At 41.8% G+C, this 20130-nt stretch overlaps 1 protein-coding gene across 9 annotated transcripts in view; it reads right to left on the bottom strand.

Annotated features, from left to right (window-relative positions):
- Positions 1 to 20130, bottom strand: part of ST7 (suppression of tumorigenicity 7) — a 240173-nt gene that overhangs the window by 21651 nt on the left and 198392 nt on the right. For all 9 annotated transcript variants that reach the window (XM_063927225.1, XM_063927224.1, XM_063927229.1 and 6 more), the window contains 7 exons: positions 18287 to 18402; positions 14179 to 14254; positions 10117 to 10271; positions 7974 to 8071; positions 6971 to 7085; positions 2604 to 2676; positions 82 to 184 (listed from right to left, as the gene is read on the bottom strand). In XM_063927225.1, the coding sequence (XP_063783295.1) occupies positions 82 to 184; positions 2604 to 2676; positions 6971 to 7085; positions 7974 to 8071; positions 10117 to 10271; positions 14179 to 14254; positions 18287 to 18402 (736 nt within the window). The remainder of the gene's footprint in view (positions 1 to 81; positions 185 to 2603; positions 2677 to 6970; positions 7086 to 7973; positions 8072 to 10116; positions 10272 to 14178; positions 14255 to 18286; positions 18403 to 20130) is intronic.

Genomic DNA, 20130 nt, shown 5'->3' on the forward strand with positions numbered 1-20130 from the left:
GTCACTCTAGATTATGGAAGGGGGAGGGACGGGATCATTACCAAGCTACATACAACCTGCAGAACACAAAAGCAGACGTACTTTTGGCACATGTGGATTAAACTCCACTGCTCTGTGAATGGCCTCTACAGCGTTCATTTCTGCTGTGCTGAGCCCTCGCCGCGATGCGGCTTCTGGGGAAAATCTGAAAATGACAAGAAAGAAAGATAATAGATATGACTGGGAATAGCCGACATAAGCTACAATGAAGAAATAGCAGCGCAATGTAGTGTGCATACTGAAACTTCTATAGTAGACACAGTACTGTACTCCAGAACTCTTTCTACACGGTAACAGAACATAGCATAGAACAACACACAGAGGGGTATGTTACTGATTGATCCCCTGTAATTCCCAGTAAAGAATGGGAATGATGCTAGTGCCGTAGAAGTGCAGCTCTACTCTCTGCTGCTTCCACATGTTACCATACAGGCACAGAATTGCACTACTATATGGGAAATAAACCAGACCATGCAATCTCTTTCTCACCTCACACCTAACTCCAGAGCTGTACTTGGCAGGCAGACACCACAGGGAAAGCTGTGACAACCATTGCTCTGCCCTCTCAAGCTGGAGTCGCTGTGTAGGGAGGAAAGATGTTGCAGGTACTGGTCCATCTACAGGACAAAAAGAATGAAAAGAAAATTACTTGTACTTCTCAGAAAGCACACGTTTCACAGATCTCACAAAACTGGCCATCAACAATACGGTGGGCCTAATTCAGCCCTGATCGCAGCAGCAAATTTGTTCTCTAATGGGCAAAACCATGTGCACTGTAGGTGGGGCAGATATAACATGTGCAAAAAGCATTCGATTTGGGTGGGTTATTTTGTTTCTGTGCAGGGTAAATAATGGCTGTTTTATCAGATTTCAGATATCACATCCCACCCAAATCTAACTGCACATGTTATATATCCCCTTCACCCTGCAGTGCACATGGTTTTGCCCATTAGAGAACAAATTTGCTGCTGCGATCAGGTCTGAATTAAGCCTCCACTTGGGAGAGCTCTGGGAGTCCCCGCAGTGTTTCCTATCTATGCGGATATTCATGGGGTCAGACCTTTAGCTCTATCAGTGATTACCGGTCACTGATTATCATGAGCGGTGGCTATCGGAAACAAATTCCTTGTGTATTATGTATTGTGCACTGATATACTTGCCAATAAAGAGATTCTGATTCTCTTTTAAATCATTATAAATAATGTTATATCATTCCCATGATTCCGCTTTTTAATTACCGTTTCTGAGAAAAAGGAGTATGACGCTGCTGTTGCAAGACATCCCATAGCTGATTAGTATATTTCCTCACCACTGCAGTTATTCTTAAGTCCACTGAAATAGTTAAATTGTACAGAGGAAGACTTAACCAATTATATGCTTTTATTTGTAATGAAGGGGTCGGTTTTTATTTGGACATTAAAGAATATTGGGACCAATTTCTCAACACATAAATTATGCTCCAGGCAATCCATTCCCAACTTCCATTTTTCAAACACATGACAGTTGGGAGCCGATTGGCTGAAGCACCATTTATCATATGCAACGAGTTTTAAATAGCTAAAACTCATTGATAAATGGGCCCCATTGTGTGTTGATCAGCGGTATGAACTAGCAAATAGATTTATTTTAATCCGATGATATAAAAAATAAAATGTGAACAAGACAAAGGGAAGAATATTTGATAAAGTCACTTTATATTATAGCACCAGTTCTCATATTTTGCAGGTGCCAGTATCACTCACATAAAATCCATTTGAGAGAAGTTCCCATACAGGTAAGGAAGACTAAATAGTGGATTGTAGATATCTAGCTTTTATCTAGGGGGACATTTTTCATTCTTAGAACTAGTTCTGGAAATCAGTTCAATAATTTCAGAAATGAATGAAATAAGCTCCTGATCACTTTTCCAGAGTACAGAAGCTGCTATAAATCTCCTACTAACTTGTAACTCTAGGCGAGTTACAAGACAAGAAGAAGACGACTCCTTTTGGGTGCACTCTTTAGAAATCTATAGATTAAGATTTTAGTTTTCTAAAGAATGCACCCAAAAGGAGACTTCTTCTGGTCTTGTAGTTTACAAATATTCACCAACTCTGGGTGCACCACCAAATTGGCAATATAAGGGTCCTTACACTGCTATTCTGTTTATTTTGGTTTCTTATCCAATTATCATTTCTTGACTGGTGCGGAATCAAACCTGTTTCTTGAACTTTAGGCGAGTACCTGCACCTTTATTATAGAAGAAAAGCTCTTCTTGATGCCCATGTGAAATGAAGTGAACAGTAACACATCTGGGTAGTCACACCACAGCATTGCTGCAAAATGCACCAATCATTTACTCCACCCCCCCACCAATGAACATGGAGTCACACCATTTTATATTAGAATAAAAAGAACCCCAAACTCATATTTTAAAAGTGAACTTGCAATAATAAATCTGCAGTGTAGAGATGAATCCGGAGAATATTTGCTGATTACACAATAACTCCCTGTATAGGCATTACATAAGTCACAGATGTTGGAACAAACTTTATGACAATTTGTCAAAACTGTAAAATACTTACTTGTCTGACACGGCTCTGGCTTTCAGCAGTGCCGCTGTGTAACATATTGTGGCTGATTTTGGTAAACTTATATCTATGGAGAGAAATATACATTTATATTTTATGTGCGCTGGCAAACGAGGACAATGTTCAGATCTAGTAACATGGGTGAAGATGTATTAACCTGGAGAAGGAATAAATAAGTGATAAAGCAGTGATACGTGTAAGGTGATAACGCACCAACCAATCATTACGGATTTGAAAAATGACAGTTAGGAGCTGACTGGCTGGTGCGTTATCACCTTCCACTTATCACTGCATTATCACTTCTCCAGGCTTAATATATCCGCCCCACAATCTATATCTGTGTTTAGAACCCATGAGGATTATCTACAATTTTATTTTTAAACCTTGAATAATACAGATGGGAGTTACATAGAGTAAAATAATGAGGTTTTATTTACATAGGAGAGTTAACTGAACAATATCTAAATGTGAGAGTGTGTGTGTAAAGATCAATGTGATGTAACAGAGATCATGACTACTGCATAAAGGAATTTAGTAAACACAACCATACAGAGAAATACTCAGAGTGACCTAGGGGGTCATTCCGAGTTGATCACTCGCTAGCAGTTTTTAACAGCCGTGCAAACGCTAAGCCGCCGCCCTCTGGGAGTGTATCTCAGCTTAGCAGAAGTGCGAACGAAAGGATCGCAGAGCGGCTACAAAAAAAAAATTGTGCATTTTCTGAGTAGCTTCAGACCTACTCAGCGCTTGCGATCACTTCAGACCATTCAATTCCGGATTTGACGTCACAAACACGCCCTGCGTTCGGCCAGCCACACCTGCATTTTTCCTGGCACGCCTGCGTTTTTTCGAACACTCCCTGAAAAACGGTCAGTTGACACCCAGAAACGCCCACTTCATGTCAACCACTCTGCGGTCAGCAGTGCGACTGAAAAGCTTCGCTAGACCTTGTGCAAATATACATCTGCCTTTGTGAAAGTACGTCACGCGTGCGCACTGTGCCGCATACGCAGAAGTGCAGTTTTTTTCCTTAATCGCACCGCAGCGAACATTTTCAACTAGCGATCAACTCGGAATGACCCCCCCATATACAAATCAGTGCTAAAAATAAATGATTTAGGAGTCTATTCACGAAGTAGTGAAAATAGTGGAGCATGTGGAGAACTTGCCCATGGCAACCAATCAGCTGCTCCAAACAATTGTATAGTATGCAAATTATAAATGTTACTTCAATGCTGATTGGTTGCCATGGGCAACTTCTCCACTGGCTCACTTCTCCACACTTTTCACTGCTTCATGACCCCTTACTCCCAGAAAATCAACAACAGACAGATAGCGCTACATACTCTATATGTGCTATGTTTGCAGTAGATGACACTTCTCCAAGTGGGACACAGTTTATGACAATCCCACCATATATGACCGAATGTGCCTGCCATTGTGCAACTTCTCCACCAGCTATCAGAGATCTGCACTGAGAATTTATGTAGCCTATAGGGAATAAGGTACCATCTGTACAAGAGCTTATAAACATTTTTTTTATATATAAGAACACATAAAGGAACTGTGACATTAGGTCTAGGTTTCTCCCAGTCCTCAGTGTCCAGTGCTTCTCAAAGTCCCGATGACCGGTATTTCGTACCCAACCCATCAGAAAACCATCAATGTTTTTTTCAATAAATAGCATAGACACTTTAGACTAACTGAGCAGTGAGTTTAGAACTTTCTGCATACCCACCCAAATAACTCACCTGTCACTGGCAGGCATATTTGAAGAAAGCACTAGGATTTATGCCATAGGAATGAAAGGGAGCTCTCTGATTTGCTTGAGTGTGGGAACCAGACAGTGACCTGTCATTAGTGGCAGGCTTCCAATGGAAGCAGCACTGTGGTGTTTTATGTGTTTTATAGGGTTTTCTGTTTTGCCTACATGGACCGAAGAGATGAGGGGTCAGTAAGTATTAAAAGGGATGAGTACAGAGCCGGCCTTAGGCATAGGCAAACTAGGCAATTGCCTAGGGCATCTGGTATGCCTAGGGGCACAAGCAGCTTCTGCTGATTAAAATGATATGTGGCATGCCTATATTCTGTGTGTAGCATTTTGTATGCAGATACAGCCACAGTTGCACACAGTATATAAGCATGCCACATATCATTTTAATCAGCAGAAGCTGCTTGTGCATCCTAGCCACATAGCAATGCAAATAAGATGCATTTTCATAAAAATAGGCACCCGGCGTTAGCAGAGCTGCCAGTTGACTCATGCCAGGAACTATATGTGTCATTATGTGTATAAGGGCATTAATAATGTGTAACATATGTGTAAGGGGCACTATGTGTGTCATTAAGTGTATAAGGGCACTAATAATGTGCGGCATATGTGTAAGGGAAATTATGTGCATAAGGGCATTAATAAGGGTTTGCATAATGTGTAAGGCGCATTATGTTTATAAGGACATTAATAATGTGTGTCATATGTGTAAGAGGCATTACTGTGTGGTATTATGTGTATAAATGCATTACCAATGTGTGACATTATATGTATAAGGTGCTCTACTGTGTGGCGTAACGTATAGAAAGGGCACTACTGTGTGGTCTAATGTGAATAAAGAGCAATATGGTGTGGTGTAATGTGAATAAGGAGCAATACGGTGTGGTGTAATGAGAATAGAGAGCAATTTGGTGTGGTGTAATCTGAATAAGGAGCAATTCAGTATGATGTTATGTGAATTAGGGGCACCACTGTGAGGAGTAACGTATATAATGTAAAGTGGTACTACTGTCTGATGTAAATGTGAATAAGAAACACTATCGCATGATAAATTGTGAATAAAGTTGCACTACTGTGAGGCATAATTTGAATTGGGGGTACTATTGTGTGGCCATGCCCCTTGCTAGCAAAAACACATACCTTTTTGGGTTGTGCGCCGAATGTGCACACTGTTATTATTTAAATTACAGGGGGTAGGAAGAAAAAAAAAAGGACTGCTATGGGTGGGGGGAGATAGGTGCTGGCAAAGGGGTGCAGGGTCAGAGGTGGAACTAGCGGTGGTGCTAGGGGGCACCAGCCAAAATCTTGCCTAGGGCATCATATTGGTTAGGGCCGGCTCTGGATGAGTAAGTAATGAAATGTTTAATGAGGGATCTGCGGATGTGGTTATTTAATAAAGTATTACCCCATTTGGTGTGTGTGTGTCTTGATTTTCTTGTAACATTTCCTTTATAGGTGCCAGCAGTCCCTATGGCAACTGCAGTTCTCCAAGTGCCAGCATGCCCTGCCAGCTGTCAAAATTGGGAGTGACGGGGCTAGCTAGGAACTCTAGTATACGAGTAAAGAAGAAGAATGTTACATCTATTAATTTATTATTAACCCTACATCCGTCAAACCAGGGTTGTATTGAATAACCCTACTGCTATGGGTACTAGGGTTGGGTAGACCTAGAAGGTGGGCCCACATGTTTTTTGCAGGTCTGGCCCCCCTAGGTAACCCATTTCTGGTGCCAATTGTCCTAAGGCTGTTTGTACGCATGATGATGGGACCAAACTAGAGAGGATCATTTGGGAAGTTAGAAGAATAGGAGAGGATGTTGGAGAATAAAGGGATACATTTAAGTATTGAAATATAGTGGCTTTAGTCATAGCTGAACAGTTCATAGTGGGCAGAAGCAGAGAAGACATCTGACATATCATTGTGGTAGGAGGAGAAAAATACTTAGGGGTATATTCATTAAATAATATTTGCAGGTGTTTTGGGGGGATCCCCCACAAATATTAAGTACCCTCAGGTTTTAAGAAGGAGCGATCTCAGCAGATATCTCCAATATCTTTCAGTCCCTCCATTTTTGACCACAAAGCAGACAGACTGTTAGATTTCCCAAGCTATGGAATGTAAAGCTGGACCCCGCCTACTAACACCATCCAGAGATGTTGGCCCATGACTATGAGCTACTACAACCACAGATTCTGTAGAATCCCTTTGTGTCTGCCCCCACTGACACATGCAGGCTGATGACCATGCACGCACAGTACACTCGCATGTGTCAAATCCACTTAAGTGATCACTATACTTCTAGATCTTCACAATGATGGGCTCTTTCTAGCCCTTGTCCAGCAACAGAAGACTGCTAAATGAGCGAGAAAAGGTTTCTACTGGCGTTGTGATTTAAGCAAAGATAATTTATCACATCCGTAAATGATGTTGTGGCTTCAGATGAAGGCAGGGAGTTTATAATATGTGCATAAGAGCTGTAGATTAGTAGTGTATGAAATGTGCACACAAGTGTGAGAGTTTCAACTTTATGCATAATCAGAATACACAATTACACCGTACATCTCTGCTCGAGTTAGGGAAAGTAACTTACCATCATATTTTGCTAAGACTGCTTGTACATCTGCATATGCCTGGAGCTCTAGCAGAGCTTCTAACAAGTTCTCATGAATATTAAACATACTCAGCAGCGGGAACTCCTTCATTAACTACAAAAAATAGGATAGAGAGCAGTTCTATTAGCTAATACACGCACTGTGATAGCAACTGGTAATTACTTCACAGGGTAGTTCAGCATAAGAATACTGCAGCCTATTAAGGCGCAACACTGCAGGATTATATTAAGAAAACAGAAGCCCAGTAGAATTCCATTAAAACGTATAAATGCACATCTCTGGGCATATTACGTTTATGTGAAAGTTGGTGTTTAATGTACCAATATTGCAACATCACAGTCTGCAAATTAATGTACTTAAACACTCTAGCCTCTCAGTTTAATTAGATGACAGTGTATTCATGCAAAACAAAAAAAATATATGGTATACCTTTACTTACTCTGACATAAGAATTTACTCTTCCCATTAATGTCATATCTCTCCATGTAAATAAAACAAATGTCTTCTGTTACTACAGGAAACTAAACAGGTTTGCCTACTCAAGGCTATAGGCGAAGCTTGCCAAAAATCATACATGACATCAAGGTCCTTGAAAATAAAACAAGCACTATGGCTTCTACAGTACCTGGAATTGTATGAGGACACAAACATTTAAACACTGCATATTAAAAGTACACTTAGAAGTCCTTGATAATATTTTTCTGTGCATAAGATCTCTCCAGGAGACCGTTTATTAACCCTGATGTTCCGCATTCATCTCCTCCCAACAGCTTCAGAATAGCCAATGGACAGACCTTGTAAAGGTACACTATTCATGCCATTGGATGCGATTTATTTGTACCCTGATCTCCTCAGTGGTTAGTCCCTATGTTGGTGCTTCTGAAAAATACCTGCATTCCTATGGACAAAATGACTATCTCCATAGTATATAAGTAACGTGCTCAAAGTGGTACCCCAGATGTACTGTAACAGAATGCTTACATCTCTCATCATCTTCACAGCTTCCCTCGTCCTTCCCAGCTTTCGTGCACACATTGCCAGTCTCCTCTTAATGTACACCAGTACATTTGTGTCCCGCCCTGAAATATACAACATAACCTACTTAAATAGAATTACAATTATACAAATATTTTATTTTTTATGGGTGTCAGTGATTTACGACTGTCTAATTTCTGGTGGTCATGTGTGTGTTTACAAGAACTAGCGGTCCGAGCCGAGTACATAACATACAGTATACACGTGATAATGCCATCTTTCCACAGACACCTGCAAAAATCAGTCGGATCATACTTGATTTTTTTTCTCACCATGTTAAGCGACAAATAACAGCAAAATATATTCACTAAATGGGGATTACACACCAGGTCATGTAATAACGATGGGGTGTAAAATTTCATTTGTCAAAGTGATGTGCAGGATGCTCTAAATTGTATTAGATTGCAAATCACGAAGTAAGAAAATCTTAAAAATTCACCAAAACAATTAATTACATTTAAATTAAGTTTTGGGATATACTATAGTGCACAGGTTCTCAAACTCGGTCCTCAGGACCCCACACAGGGCATGTATTGCAGGTCTCCTCACAGAATCACAAGTGAAATAATTAGCTCCACCTATGGACCATTTAAAATGTGTCAGTGAGTAATTAATACACCTGTGCACATGCTGGGTTACCTGCAAAACATGCACTGTGTGGGGTCCTGAGGACCGAGTTTGAGAACTACTGCTATAGTGTAAGGATGGCATAATATCCTTTCAATCCAGGACACATATGAATAATACAGGTTCTGTGGCTGGCTAAATTCAAGCCTGCACTTCAGCTGGTTTAATCAGCCACAAAACCAGTGCAAAGTACAGGTCCTGGATTAGGGATATTATGGCAACCTTATTTATAGGGATCCTATTCCAGATCCTTTTTCCCATAGCAGCAGCTAAATAGATGGACTAAATCAGCATCACCAATGAAGTAGTATTAATATTAAGACCAATGTGCTGTAAATTTGGGATCCTAAGCGTTTGGCCAAACCTACATATTATTTAATAATTCACTTATAGCCAAATACAGAACCAAAATTTATATCCCACATATAGTCTTCAAAAGACTATTGACAACACACAGCACCTACTATACCACACACATTCACCACGCAGAGCAGCAGTGACCTCTCAACATTCCAGCCTAACTGGAACAAAACTGTCAAGATCAGGACACTGTACAGAGCCCCGAGTTGGTACTGTTGGGAGGAATGGTGTACAGATTGCTTAGACGTTACTTTGCTTCAAATAGCTCCATAACTTGTACACACAGGACTGTATCTAACGCAGCAGACAAACCCTAGTTTTCTCATCATTTTTGTCCCATTATGTAGGTTTGTCAGGATAGCAAATAGTACATTAAAAAAAAAACAATTTTATATATATATATATATATATATATATATATATATATATAAATAATTTAAATAAATAGCAGAATACATGTAATTGTTTAATTTATGTACGTACATAGGGCCATGGAGCTTTGTGGCGATAGAGAGAGAGATAGAGAGAGAGAGAGAGAGAGAGGGATATGCAGCACAATAATAGAGGTCCAGGAGTAAAATTAATAAATAAATAAAAAATACAGGTCTGCCACCGATAATCCAGCACCCTTGGTTCCAGCACTGTACCGGATCACATGTTTTGCTGGACTATAGGTGGTACAGTGACAGCGGCATCCCGATGGCTAACCCTCCCGCTCCTCCACCTCCCGATGGCTAAACCTCCCGCAGCCTAACTCCACCCTGCAACCTGATATGTCTAGTACTCCCGCAGCCTAACTCTGCCCTCCCGTATCCTAACTCCTCCCCCATCCCCACAGCCTGTGTCCAGGCCTCCCGCAGCCTAACTTCCGCCTGCAACCTGATGTGTTTGGGCCTACTGTAGCCTAATTTAGCTCTCCCGCAGCCTGAAGTTTCCGGATTAAAAGATGCGCCAAACCATCAGGTGCCGGATAATCGGTGGTGTATCTGTACAACAAATTTAAATCCTTGCCTACTAATAGATGAAAAATTACTCCAAGTAAAAAACATGTTGCAATAAAGACTTCTACAACTGTATGTACTAAAGAATAGACTGATCTTACGGTGCTGAGCTTCATACTGAGCACCATGGTGTTGTAATTGTTGACTCCGCCTGTAGCAGCCTTCCCCAGCTTTCAGTGCCTGCTTAAACAGCTTCTCTGCCTCTACAATTGTAGTAGCCTCTTCTTCAGCCAGAAGAATAAATGCAGTAGCACATCTGTTCATAACAAAAATAAAAGCAATATTATAAGTTCTTGTGTTGATACAATACTAACCAAAAGTGCCACATACAGATGTGTCCTCGTACATCTACCATGAATAAGCCATGCCGCTATAAGTGCTGCAGCATAGCTGCGTTTTCATACTGCAATAGCATCAAAAAACACCACTCAATCTGTCACTGGATAGCAACTTTAACTGATCAGGAATTTGTTTTAAATACAGAGGTGTCCTCATATATCCTTCCTCAATACACCACGTAGCGGGAGATTCCCGGCATGAGCAAGCTGATAGGTCCTATGCAACTCCGTTAGTGTTGGGCATTTTTTGCCAAAGATGCATTTTAGTTGCATCGCTGTGTGAATCGGATGCACATGCAGCTTATGCTGCTTAAAATGATATGCGGCATGCCTATATTCTGAGTGCACCTACATAATGGTACGTTCCAGTGTTTTCTAGTCGCACACAGATTATATCAATGCCACATATCCCTTTGATCAGCATAAACGGCTTGTGCGTCCCATTCACATCGTTCTGCAAATAAGACATATTTGAATGGAAAAAGTTTCACATAAAGATGCTCAGAGCTACAGAGTGACCCCACGGCATGGCGTGACAAGAAAGGCTGTTTATGTGCAGGGAGGCTAGATGTTAGTAGACACAACTGTATGGACAAAGTCGCAGATGAAGCACAATGGAACTTGGCATGACAAAAAGCCACGAACACTGCATCATGGCACTTTGTATACAGAGTCAGACACATTCGCACACAGATATACACGTGTCGCATATCAAATCAGTCTTGTAGAGCAGTTTTGTTGCATCATATAGTGATGTCAGACGCTGATAAGTTTCTGGTCCCTTTTACTTACTTATATGTATGTGACAAGCTGAGAAATATAGCATCAGGAGAAAATAATTTATCTTATATATAAAATTCATTGGTCTGTTGGTTTGTTTGTCTGTCCGGTTATGCATTCGGACACCCCTGCATCCCAGCAAAAGGTAGTCCAGTTGGCTCCTGGCCAGGTTTTAGGGTGGTTAGGGTCCTGGTCAGGCCTTCCGTTGATGTACGCTGGGCAGAACTTTGACCCAGGGATCCTTTTCTGAGCCTTCTACTGGATGGATCTGGATGAAAACTGTAGTGTAGTTACACTGGATCCCAAAAGGCATACTAGGGGGTTGGGGTCACAGTCGGACCTCCCGTTGGTGTATACTGGGCAGAACTTTAACACAGGGAGCCTGATCCGGGCCTGTCACTGGATGGATGTGGATGAAAACTTTAATGAACTGTAATAACTGACAGAAATAACCATAAATCAATGACCTAAAATAACTGACAGAAATGGGGATGGGAAGACAAAAAATGTTGTGTATCCAAAAACCTTGGAATAGCAACATTAATAACAGAAGGGAAACTTTAAACCCATCTCGCAACGGATTATGAAACTGAACAGACAGGAAAGCTGGTAAAAAGGGCTACTGGCGACACCCCAAAAACAAAAATGACACTGGGCAGCCACCTCATGGGTACGTTGGAAGAGCTATTAAGCCGATTATTTTTAAAATGTTGACCGTTACATCCAACTCATCGATAACTTAATAACTGGAAAATGTAAACCTGGCGAACGCCGGGTACTTTATCTCGCATGAATATATCTATAGCTATCTATATATCTAATCTATTCATGTAATACACTGCAGAGGCATCACCGAATTTGGTGACACCCGTGGCGCACTCTGCACTACTCCCCCCCCCCCCCCGGGAAAGTGGTCTAACAAAAGTGGGCGTGCCCTCGCTGGGATCTCCGTTCTGTCACTCGGGGGCATGTCCAGCATCCCCGGAGATGCTGGCTGCCCCCGGAGACTGGGCTATGTGTACGGCTCTTCATGTGTGACAGGGGAATATCACACTGCAGCACCCGACTCCTGTCACTGCAGAAGAGCGCAAACTTTGGTGTCACCCCTTCCGAGGGGGTCACCTGGGTGCGGGCCACACCCCCCACACTTGGCTTGTGACGCCACTGATACACTGATAAACAGAGGAAGTAAATGGGCCTAGAAGTCTGTAACACAAAACACATATATACAGTGTTCTCCTAACGCTATACTTCATGCGCCTGAATGTCATGCTGCACTGATTTTTCATATAGAAACGGCAGCGTAGTGCAACTTAATGACCGCATCACAGCGCAGCTCATTGATCAGAGTCACGCCTCCCGGGAGGAGGATGTCGGCTGCTCCCTCCACCTCAACCCAGGCCCACGCTGCACTGGAGGTGATCGTTGCAGTCTCACTGCCTCCCCCACTCCTTATGTTGATAAGGGCCCTCACAAGTTTGTTGCTCAGGGGCCCTGAACACACACTTGATCAGAAAAAGGCACTTGGCACAAGCTAAGTTGCACAGGACCTGGTGCACGGAGAAGGGCTGTTTGGCGCACGTAATCTACAAAACATGACCTAGTGGTGGTACTTGAGAACTGGAATTAAGAACCACTGATTTAAAACATGTCCTCAAGATCCCTGATTATCATTTATTTTCTTCAAACTACATGTTGTCTTCTATTTTGTTACATAAAGCATCTGTGTAAACCCAAGAAGATGGACAAACATGCCATCCCCACTTAAATACAGATGTGTCTTCATACATCTAGCTTCAATATGCCATGCAGCGCAAGAGACCTGGCGTGAGTGAGCCGCCCAATCCTGTGTAACTTTGATAATGTTAGGCGCCTTTTCTTGCCAAAAAAGCATTTTAGTCACAATGTAATGTGACTAGGATGCACAAGGAGACGGTGCTGATTAATTTGATATAGGACACTTGTATATCTGTGTGTGACTGAGTCTCTATAAGGGGCAGAACAGAACTTGTATTGGAAAAAAAAAGCTGTGGCTGCTACACTGTAGCACTTCATATAGAGATTCAGAGACTCAGTTGCACAAGTGTCATACTGTATATCAAATTAACTTCTGGTGTGTCATAGTCGCGTCGCATTGGATTGAGATGCATTTTCATTGCATGCCTGGCTGCGACTATTCGCAGATGTCAATTGCTCTATTCATTTCTAAAGGAATGCGTGAAGCGATCGCCGGCTGCGAATAGTTGCAGCCTGGCATGCCATGCAGCATCGCAGAAAGAGGAGCATGGCTACATCTGTATGAGAACCCATATGTACTTAACTATATGGCATATGGATACAGCTATACATTCACAGATGGTCTGTGTTAAGCAACCAGACACCCTCCTCATGGTGCGGCTGTGCTGTGTACTGCTCAGCAATCTAACAAGCCCAGAAAGCACTAACTATAGGAATTCATAGCACTGTTTGAGCAACCTGTGTATGCAGTCTGTTGGTTGTACAGACTCGAACAAGCATGTGTAAGTCAGGTCAACACTCTGGACAATAACAATTTAGTAGCAGGGCTCCCATAATCTCTAAACCAGTCCTGGGTCTCTGCCTAAATGATAACTGACCCTAGCTGTGTAAGCAGAACAGAATGCGGGACATACTACAGGTGATTTGTCATTCATGGGGGGATGCTTATGCATTGTGATCAGTACCAGTGGACCTGTAAGATGAATAGAAAGTAAACAGATAATGAAACAGCCACTTGGAAGCAAATGTGTTTTACAAGAGAGTGGCTCCCAGATAATAAATCAATAAATCTGTGTACTGTAGTTGGCCTGTACAATTTCAAGTACTGTCACCATCCAGTACCTGAGGTAAATACTTACTGGTATTCAGTGTGGCATAGAGGAGTAATGTGACTACAAGTACTGTCACCATCCAGTACCTGAGGTAAATACTTACTGGCATTCAGTGTGGCATAGAGGAGTAATGTGACTACAAGTGCACACTTAATGACAGATTTTTGTGCTTAAGCAGTTAAATATGGCAACTCACTCATTTAATTCTAGCGCTTCATGTGCAGCAGAAATTCTGGCTTGTGGATTTCTTTCTCTCCATGCCTTCTGCATTACTATTTAATGAGAAATAAAGAGGGGGAAAAACAAAACATGAATTTAAATGAGAAATTTACCATACATAAGCTGGCTAGCTGTGTTATAGAACATAATCAGTAGGCACAGTAATAGTTCTTGTAGAGCAAAGAAAATGGTTTGGTTTATTAGCAATTAAGCACTTACTTATCTACTATAAGTCCCACACGTTGCATGCAGGTCTTATTACATGATGGACATTTGCAATCCACAGAATGGTCTTCTTGAGGTTGCATTGCAAGGTGATAACAGACTTTATAATACGCTGCTATACTAGTATGGGGAGATGTAGTAACACAAATTTCCACAGCATATTCTTACAAGATATTGGTGCTCTATATCTTTAATATACTATAGATCTGGTACATCCTTTCCTGTGCCACTGATGATGTTTGCACCATCTAATACTGTACATCCTGATCAGGTGAGCTTTATTCCTGGCTGTCAGGCCCTGGCTAACACAAGACAAACCATCAAACTCATTACTACATCTACGAGCAATCCTGTTCTTCCTTCAGCATGGCACTTGAGACTGTAAAACCTTTGACCGCATTTCATGGCCGTTCTTGATTGGAGACCTCGGTAATGAGTTTCAACAGAAAATTTCTAGATGGAATTCTTCCTTGTATCAGTCCCCAGCAACAACACATTGCTCTGCTTTATTTTAGCCATCTGCAAAATTGGATTCCATAAAAAATATCCCACATCCAAGCATTTATATAGACTTTCTGTCCTCCTCCCAGGTTACTTTTACTGTGCCACCTTATAAACCCAACTTACAACAACCTTGGGACATCACATTTCTTACTGGCCCAGTTCTTCAGCTAGAGAGTGAGATGCCCCTTATGTCACAGACATGTGGCTGAATCACCTATTGCTCCTATTTGATCTGATCTGTCACTTATGTCTTTTGATGAGATGCACCACAGTCTGATTCTTTTGTGATTGAGAGAAATGCTCGTCAGAGACCTACAGTACAGCAGTGAGTGGAAGTCAACATTCACCTATACTGCTTAATCTTCAAGGCCACTATCACTGCTCAAATACTTATCTTTGAGGTGCTACTGCCTCTATGTGGCTGTTGGTAATTACTACAACTATTATGGCATCCTTGACTGATGTCAAGCTATTCATTCGCTCACACTCCACTTGTACTTTACTTAAATAAATACAGACATCACTGGACTATCCGTCTATAGATACTAGAAGAATATGCAGACACAAGGATTCCTGCTGCTAACTGGAAAAACATATGAAGCGTTTTCATTCCACCCAGGATAAGTGGGGCAACATATTTGTGCTAACAAGCATATGTGCTTAATTTTATTCCTTTCCACTTTTTCCTATTACCTCAATCTGCTTCTGCTAGCTCCCGGATAGGTGTTTACCAATCAGCATAACACAGAAGAGCAAAAAGTGGCATAAAAGATCTATCTCACAGTTTTTTGGTGGGAAAATTAAACCCTATGCCCGTCAACCCATCTGAAGCCTCAAATTCTATGTCCTCGTCTGAAATACAAATTGACCCTCAAATTCAGGGAATCATAATTTATCTGATTGGGGGTTCCTGAAGACATGCTGTTTGGATACGCCATTGCCAATTTCAATTTAGAAATAGCCTTGCTTGGCATCAGAATGGACTCCTTAGAGGCTACAACAGATGGCCTTTGCCACTCAAGTTCTGCTTGATAAGGAACTGCTGAGATTATATAATGAGGTTGAAATATTTAAAGGAAGCAGAGGAATGAGAAAACGAGTCCCAACACAACAACCTCTCAGCTTGTGCCAGATTCTGTTTCAGCATCAGCTCTTCAAACCCTCCCCATGGATCTTCAATCATATTTTACCAGAAATCTCTGATGACTGTGTTGAAGACACTACTCCACAATGAGCTTTGTGTCCATTTTATTTTTTTAAGGGTTTTCATGTTATTGGGCTTCTATTTAACCATCACCCGTTCCTCCATCTACTGGCTGTCCCATTCCACTCCACAACCACAATATCGCTTATCACTAGCAATCCAAAACCTGATCTATCAAAGGACACCATTGCCTCATACAAATGCATCATGGTCTTGGACGCCTGCAGGACAGAAAGAGAAGACATTGTTTTCTTACAAGAAACGCATTTGTCTTGTATTGTCAGCTAGAAAGTAGGCAATTCTCCCAGATATTTTTGCCTCAGCAAACGGCAAACAGCAGGGAGTGGCATTCTTTCTTACTTATAAGAACGCTCTCAAACCCAGATGATTGCTGTCTTATAGCGGGTGGCACCCTTCACAATGCCTCATTGTCTGGTCCCTGGCTCATGGGTGGAATCAAATAAATGATAATAAGTCAAGATGACTCCGCCTCGAAAAGAATATGGTTCTATCCATAGGAAAATCAATGGAACATTGCCTATAGGCTCCTATCTATCCTTGAAGTGGACTCCGACAAGTGTCTACAAGAAAGCTGGTTTCCACTCTAACTGGCAGCCCCCAAGCTTTGCCTAGTTGCCAAATAATAAAACCCAACCCCCATTGAATCCAACCTATTATTAACAGGGTGTATCGCATGACAGTATAATTATCAGAAAGATCAAAAATTCTTCAACATCCTTTGATAAAACGGAGTATGTGGTCATTATTTTTCATTTCCCACTTTCCATTCACATAATCCCAGAGCACCCTTTAGGATCTATACAGTTTGGCATACTCTCCCTTCCCCTTACATTCTGGCACACCATTCCCCTCTTTCTCCATATCACAGCCACTTAGGAAATTCTCTCTGAACAAGACTACGGTTATAAGCATAAGTCTTTTCATGTACTGACTGAGCTTCAAGAAATGAATGGTTTAAAAAAGAAAAACACACTGTACCATATACACTATCAATGGGCCAAGTAGTATTATATATACATATGACATTATAACAATCACTAAAGTCTCTCTTAAAGAAAATATTACAATTTTTTTTCTATTTGAAGGTCATGTACAATGGTTACAAAATATTCTTATGGTGGAATTCAATTACAATACAAACTCTATGCAGTGTGGGAGCAGAAAAGGCCAGGGGAAGAGACCAGATCAGTGACCAATACTATCACTACAATTTATTTATCTATAGCCACCATACAGTGTACAGGGGGTATGCAATGAGCATACCAATAGTCGGGATCCTGGCTGTCACAATACCGACGCTGGGATCCTGACAGGGCCACCATACCGCCGCCGGTATAGCGGCGAGGTAGGCGATTCCCCCTCTATTACCCCTTTCACATCGCAAAAATATCCCGGTATCAACCAGGCATATTGCCGGGTCGATACGGGTCAGTGTGCGATGTGAAAGGGACCTTGGAGAATTCCAGAGTCACCTGACCCGGTAATTCAACCCGAGTAATAAGAAGGGTTATTCCCGGGTTGAATACCAGGTCAGTGGCAGTGTAAACGGGTCCCATTTACTACATAGGGAGAGGCAGCGCAGAGATGAGCTCATCTCCCAGCGCAGCCTCCACCACCACCCCCCGCTGCTATGGCAACCGACCTGTCCTATTGCCGGGTCAGGAAGGCAGCGCAGAGGCTCCAATGCCAGATCCCACCCGGGAAGGACCCATTGGGATCTGGCATTGGAGATATGAAAGGGGTATATGAGTGTCCACGACACCCAGAGAGGGAGAACTGAGCCCGCAAGGGCCTTTGTTGTGCTCACCCCCCTGCCGTCATTCTGTCGCTTGGGGTGCCGATTTCGGGATCCTGACATTCGGCATCCCGAGCAGCGGGATCTCATAATGATCCCATACAGGGAATCTCTTACATACGTCCCTGTCCAACTGGAGAGTATGCTGCAAATTCCCTAAAATGGAGGATACCCACGCATATAAATCCAACACATAGAATCACTGTCAGAACAGAATCTATGTGGCCGCAGTCCAAGCTATGTGTATAATCTGTCCGTATTGGCAATAGGGGACAGAGTCAGAAAAAGGTGAATGCTGCCCATACAAGTAACATTTGTGTAGAGTGCTATTCTTACTTGCATCTGATGGTCGCATATGATCTGTGTCACACGTGAAGAAGGTCTGATGATCCTGGGCTGAAAGATTCATATCATAATATGTTAACGGTTCTCGGCCTGTCACCCATGTGTATCTGTAATATAATGGAATATTCTGATTCGGGAATGCTGATCATACAATTTATGTCTTTTTTTTCTAACAGGACACTGGATTGCAGGCACTATGTTATGGGAAAACAACCAGTGATTGGCATATACAGTGAATATAAATAAATAAATAGGATATTGTGGCTTCAAATGGGGAAGTGTAGTCTGCAAATACATGTGTAATCAAATGTGGATAGGGACTTTTTGCTTAATTAGACTACCACACCCCTCTATTAGCTCTGGCAGAAGTCAGGACAGTTATTAGAACGGGAAGTTTGGGACTGGTAAGTGATCTCATCATTGGTTTACTATATAAATGATTCATATAGCGTAAAATGGAAAATAAAACGGACACAGTGCTTGCATTTAAAGCTGCTTCAGGAGGAAGGTAAAACCAGCATTAGAATGAACAGGCACCATCATGGATGAGCTCAAAATAAATGTACAGTATTGGGGAAATTTGTGAGTTGTAAACTCTCTCGTGCTGAGAATCTGATAGGTCACTTACAATGTAAGCATGTATAGTTTATGAATAGAACTTGTGATAGGCCACCATAAGGCTTTTTGGAAAAAAATACAAAAAATGTCTTATTGAATCAAGAAAAACGTTTGTGAATGTAAAAATGACAAGAAACACTGATAAGTAAAAGTTCTACTAGTTGTACAAATACGCAGGAGGCAGGGACTAGTCATTCTCTCTGTAACAGCTATTAGACATTTCCATGCTATGTTGTACTGTGCACCTGCCAAAATGACAACTGCTCAGGTTACACAGCAGCGAGAATCATGTGCAAGCTGGGATAGGACTATTCTTACACACTAATAGGACAATGGCTCATTCTGTATTATTCATTAGCAGACTCACAATGACTAAAGCTAGGTACACACTACACAATTATCTGGCAGATTATAGCTGGGTGGAATGAAAATCTGGAAATGGATGAGAGCAAATTACAATCGGGTATGGGTCATTAGGTCGACCACTATTGGTTGACATGCATTAGGTCGACAGGGTCACTAGCTCAACATGGTCATCAGAAAAAGGTCGACATGAGTTTTTTTACTTTTTTGGTGTCGTTTTCTCCAGAATATGACAGGGAACCCTAATTAGTGCACCATGTTCGCTCTCCATGCTTCAGCAAGATGCCTCGCTCCGCTGCGCTCGGCAAGGTTACCGTTCACAATCATAGTCCACGTGGATCGTAAAGTATGAAAAAGTTCAAAAGATGACAAAAAAGTGAAAAACTCATGTCGACCTTTTCCATGTCGACCTAGTACATGTCGACCTGATGACCATGTCGATCTAGTGACCCTGTCGACCTAATGACCGTATCCCTTACAATCTATCATTTGTTCCCAAACACTGGAAACTAACAAGACCTGTTGTTCATACAAATTGGTTAAACACAAATTTAACCCACTTGGATGAACGACTGTTTTTGACAGTTTTGCAGTGTTTGGAAACAAATGATAAGATCGTTATTTGCTCTCATCCATTACCAGATTTTCATTCCAAACAGCTAGATCTGGCAGATAATCTGCCAGATAATTGTATAGTGTGTACCTAGCTTTATGCTGCCCATACACTTGTGCGATGCCCCGTGACGCGACATCGCGGGGCAACGCACCGGCAGTTCAGTTCAGAGGAAAGCTTCCCCTTATTTAAAAGAGTGTGGTGAAACAAGTGAAGATAGAATGCTATGGGGTGTATTCAA

This window comes from Pseudophryne corroboree, chromosome 6 (assembly GCF_028390025.1).
Source record: "Pseudophryne corroboree isolate aPseCor3 chromosome 6, aPseCor3.hap2, whole genome shotgun sequence".
Taxonomy (NCBI): Eukaryota; Metazoa; Chordata; class Amphibia; order Anura; family Myobatrachidae; genus Pseudophryne; species Pseudophryne corroboree.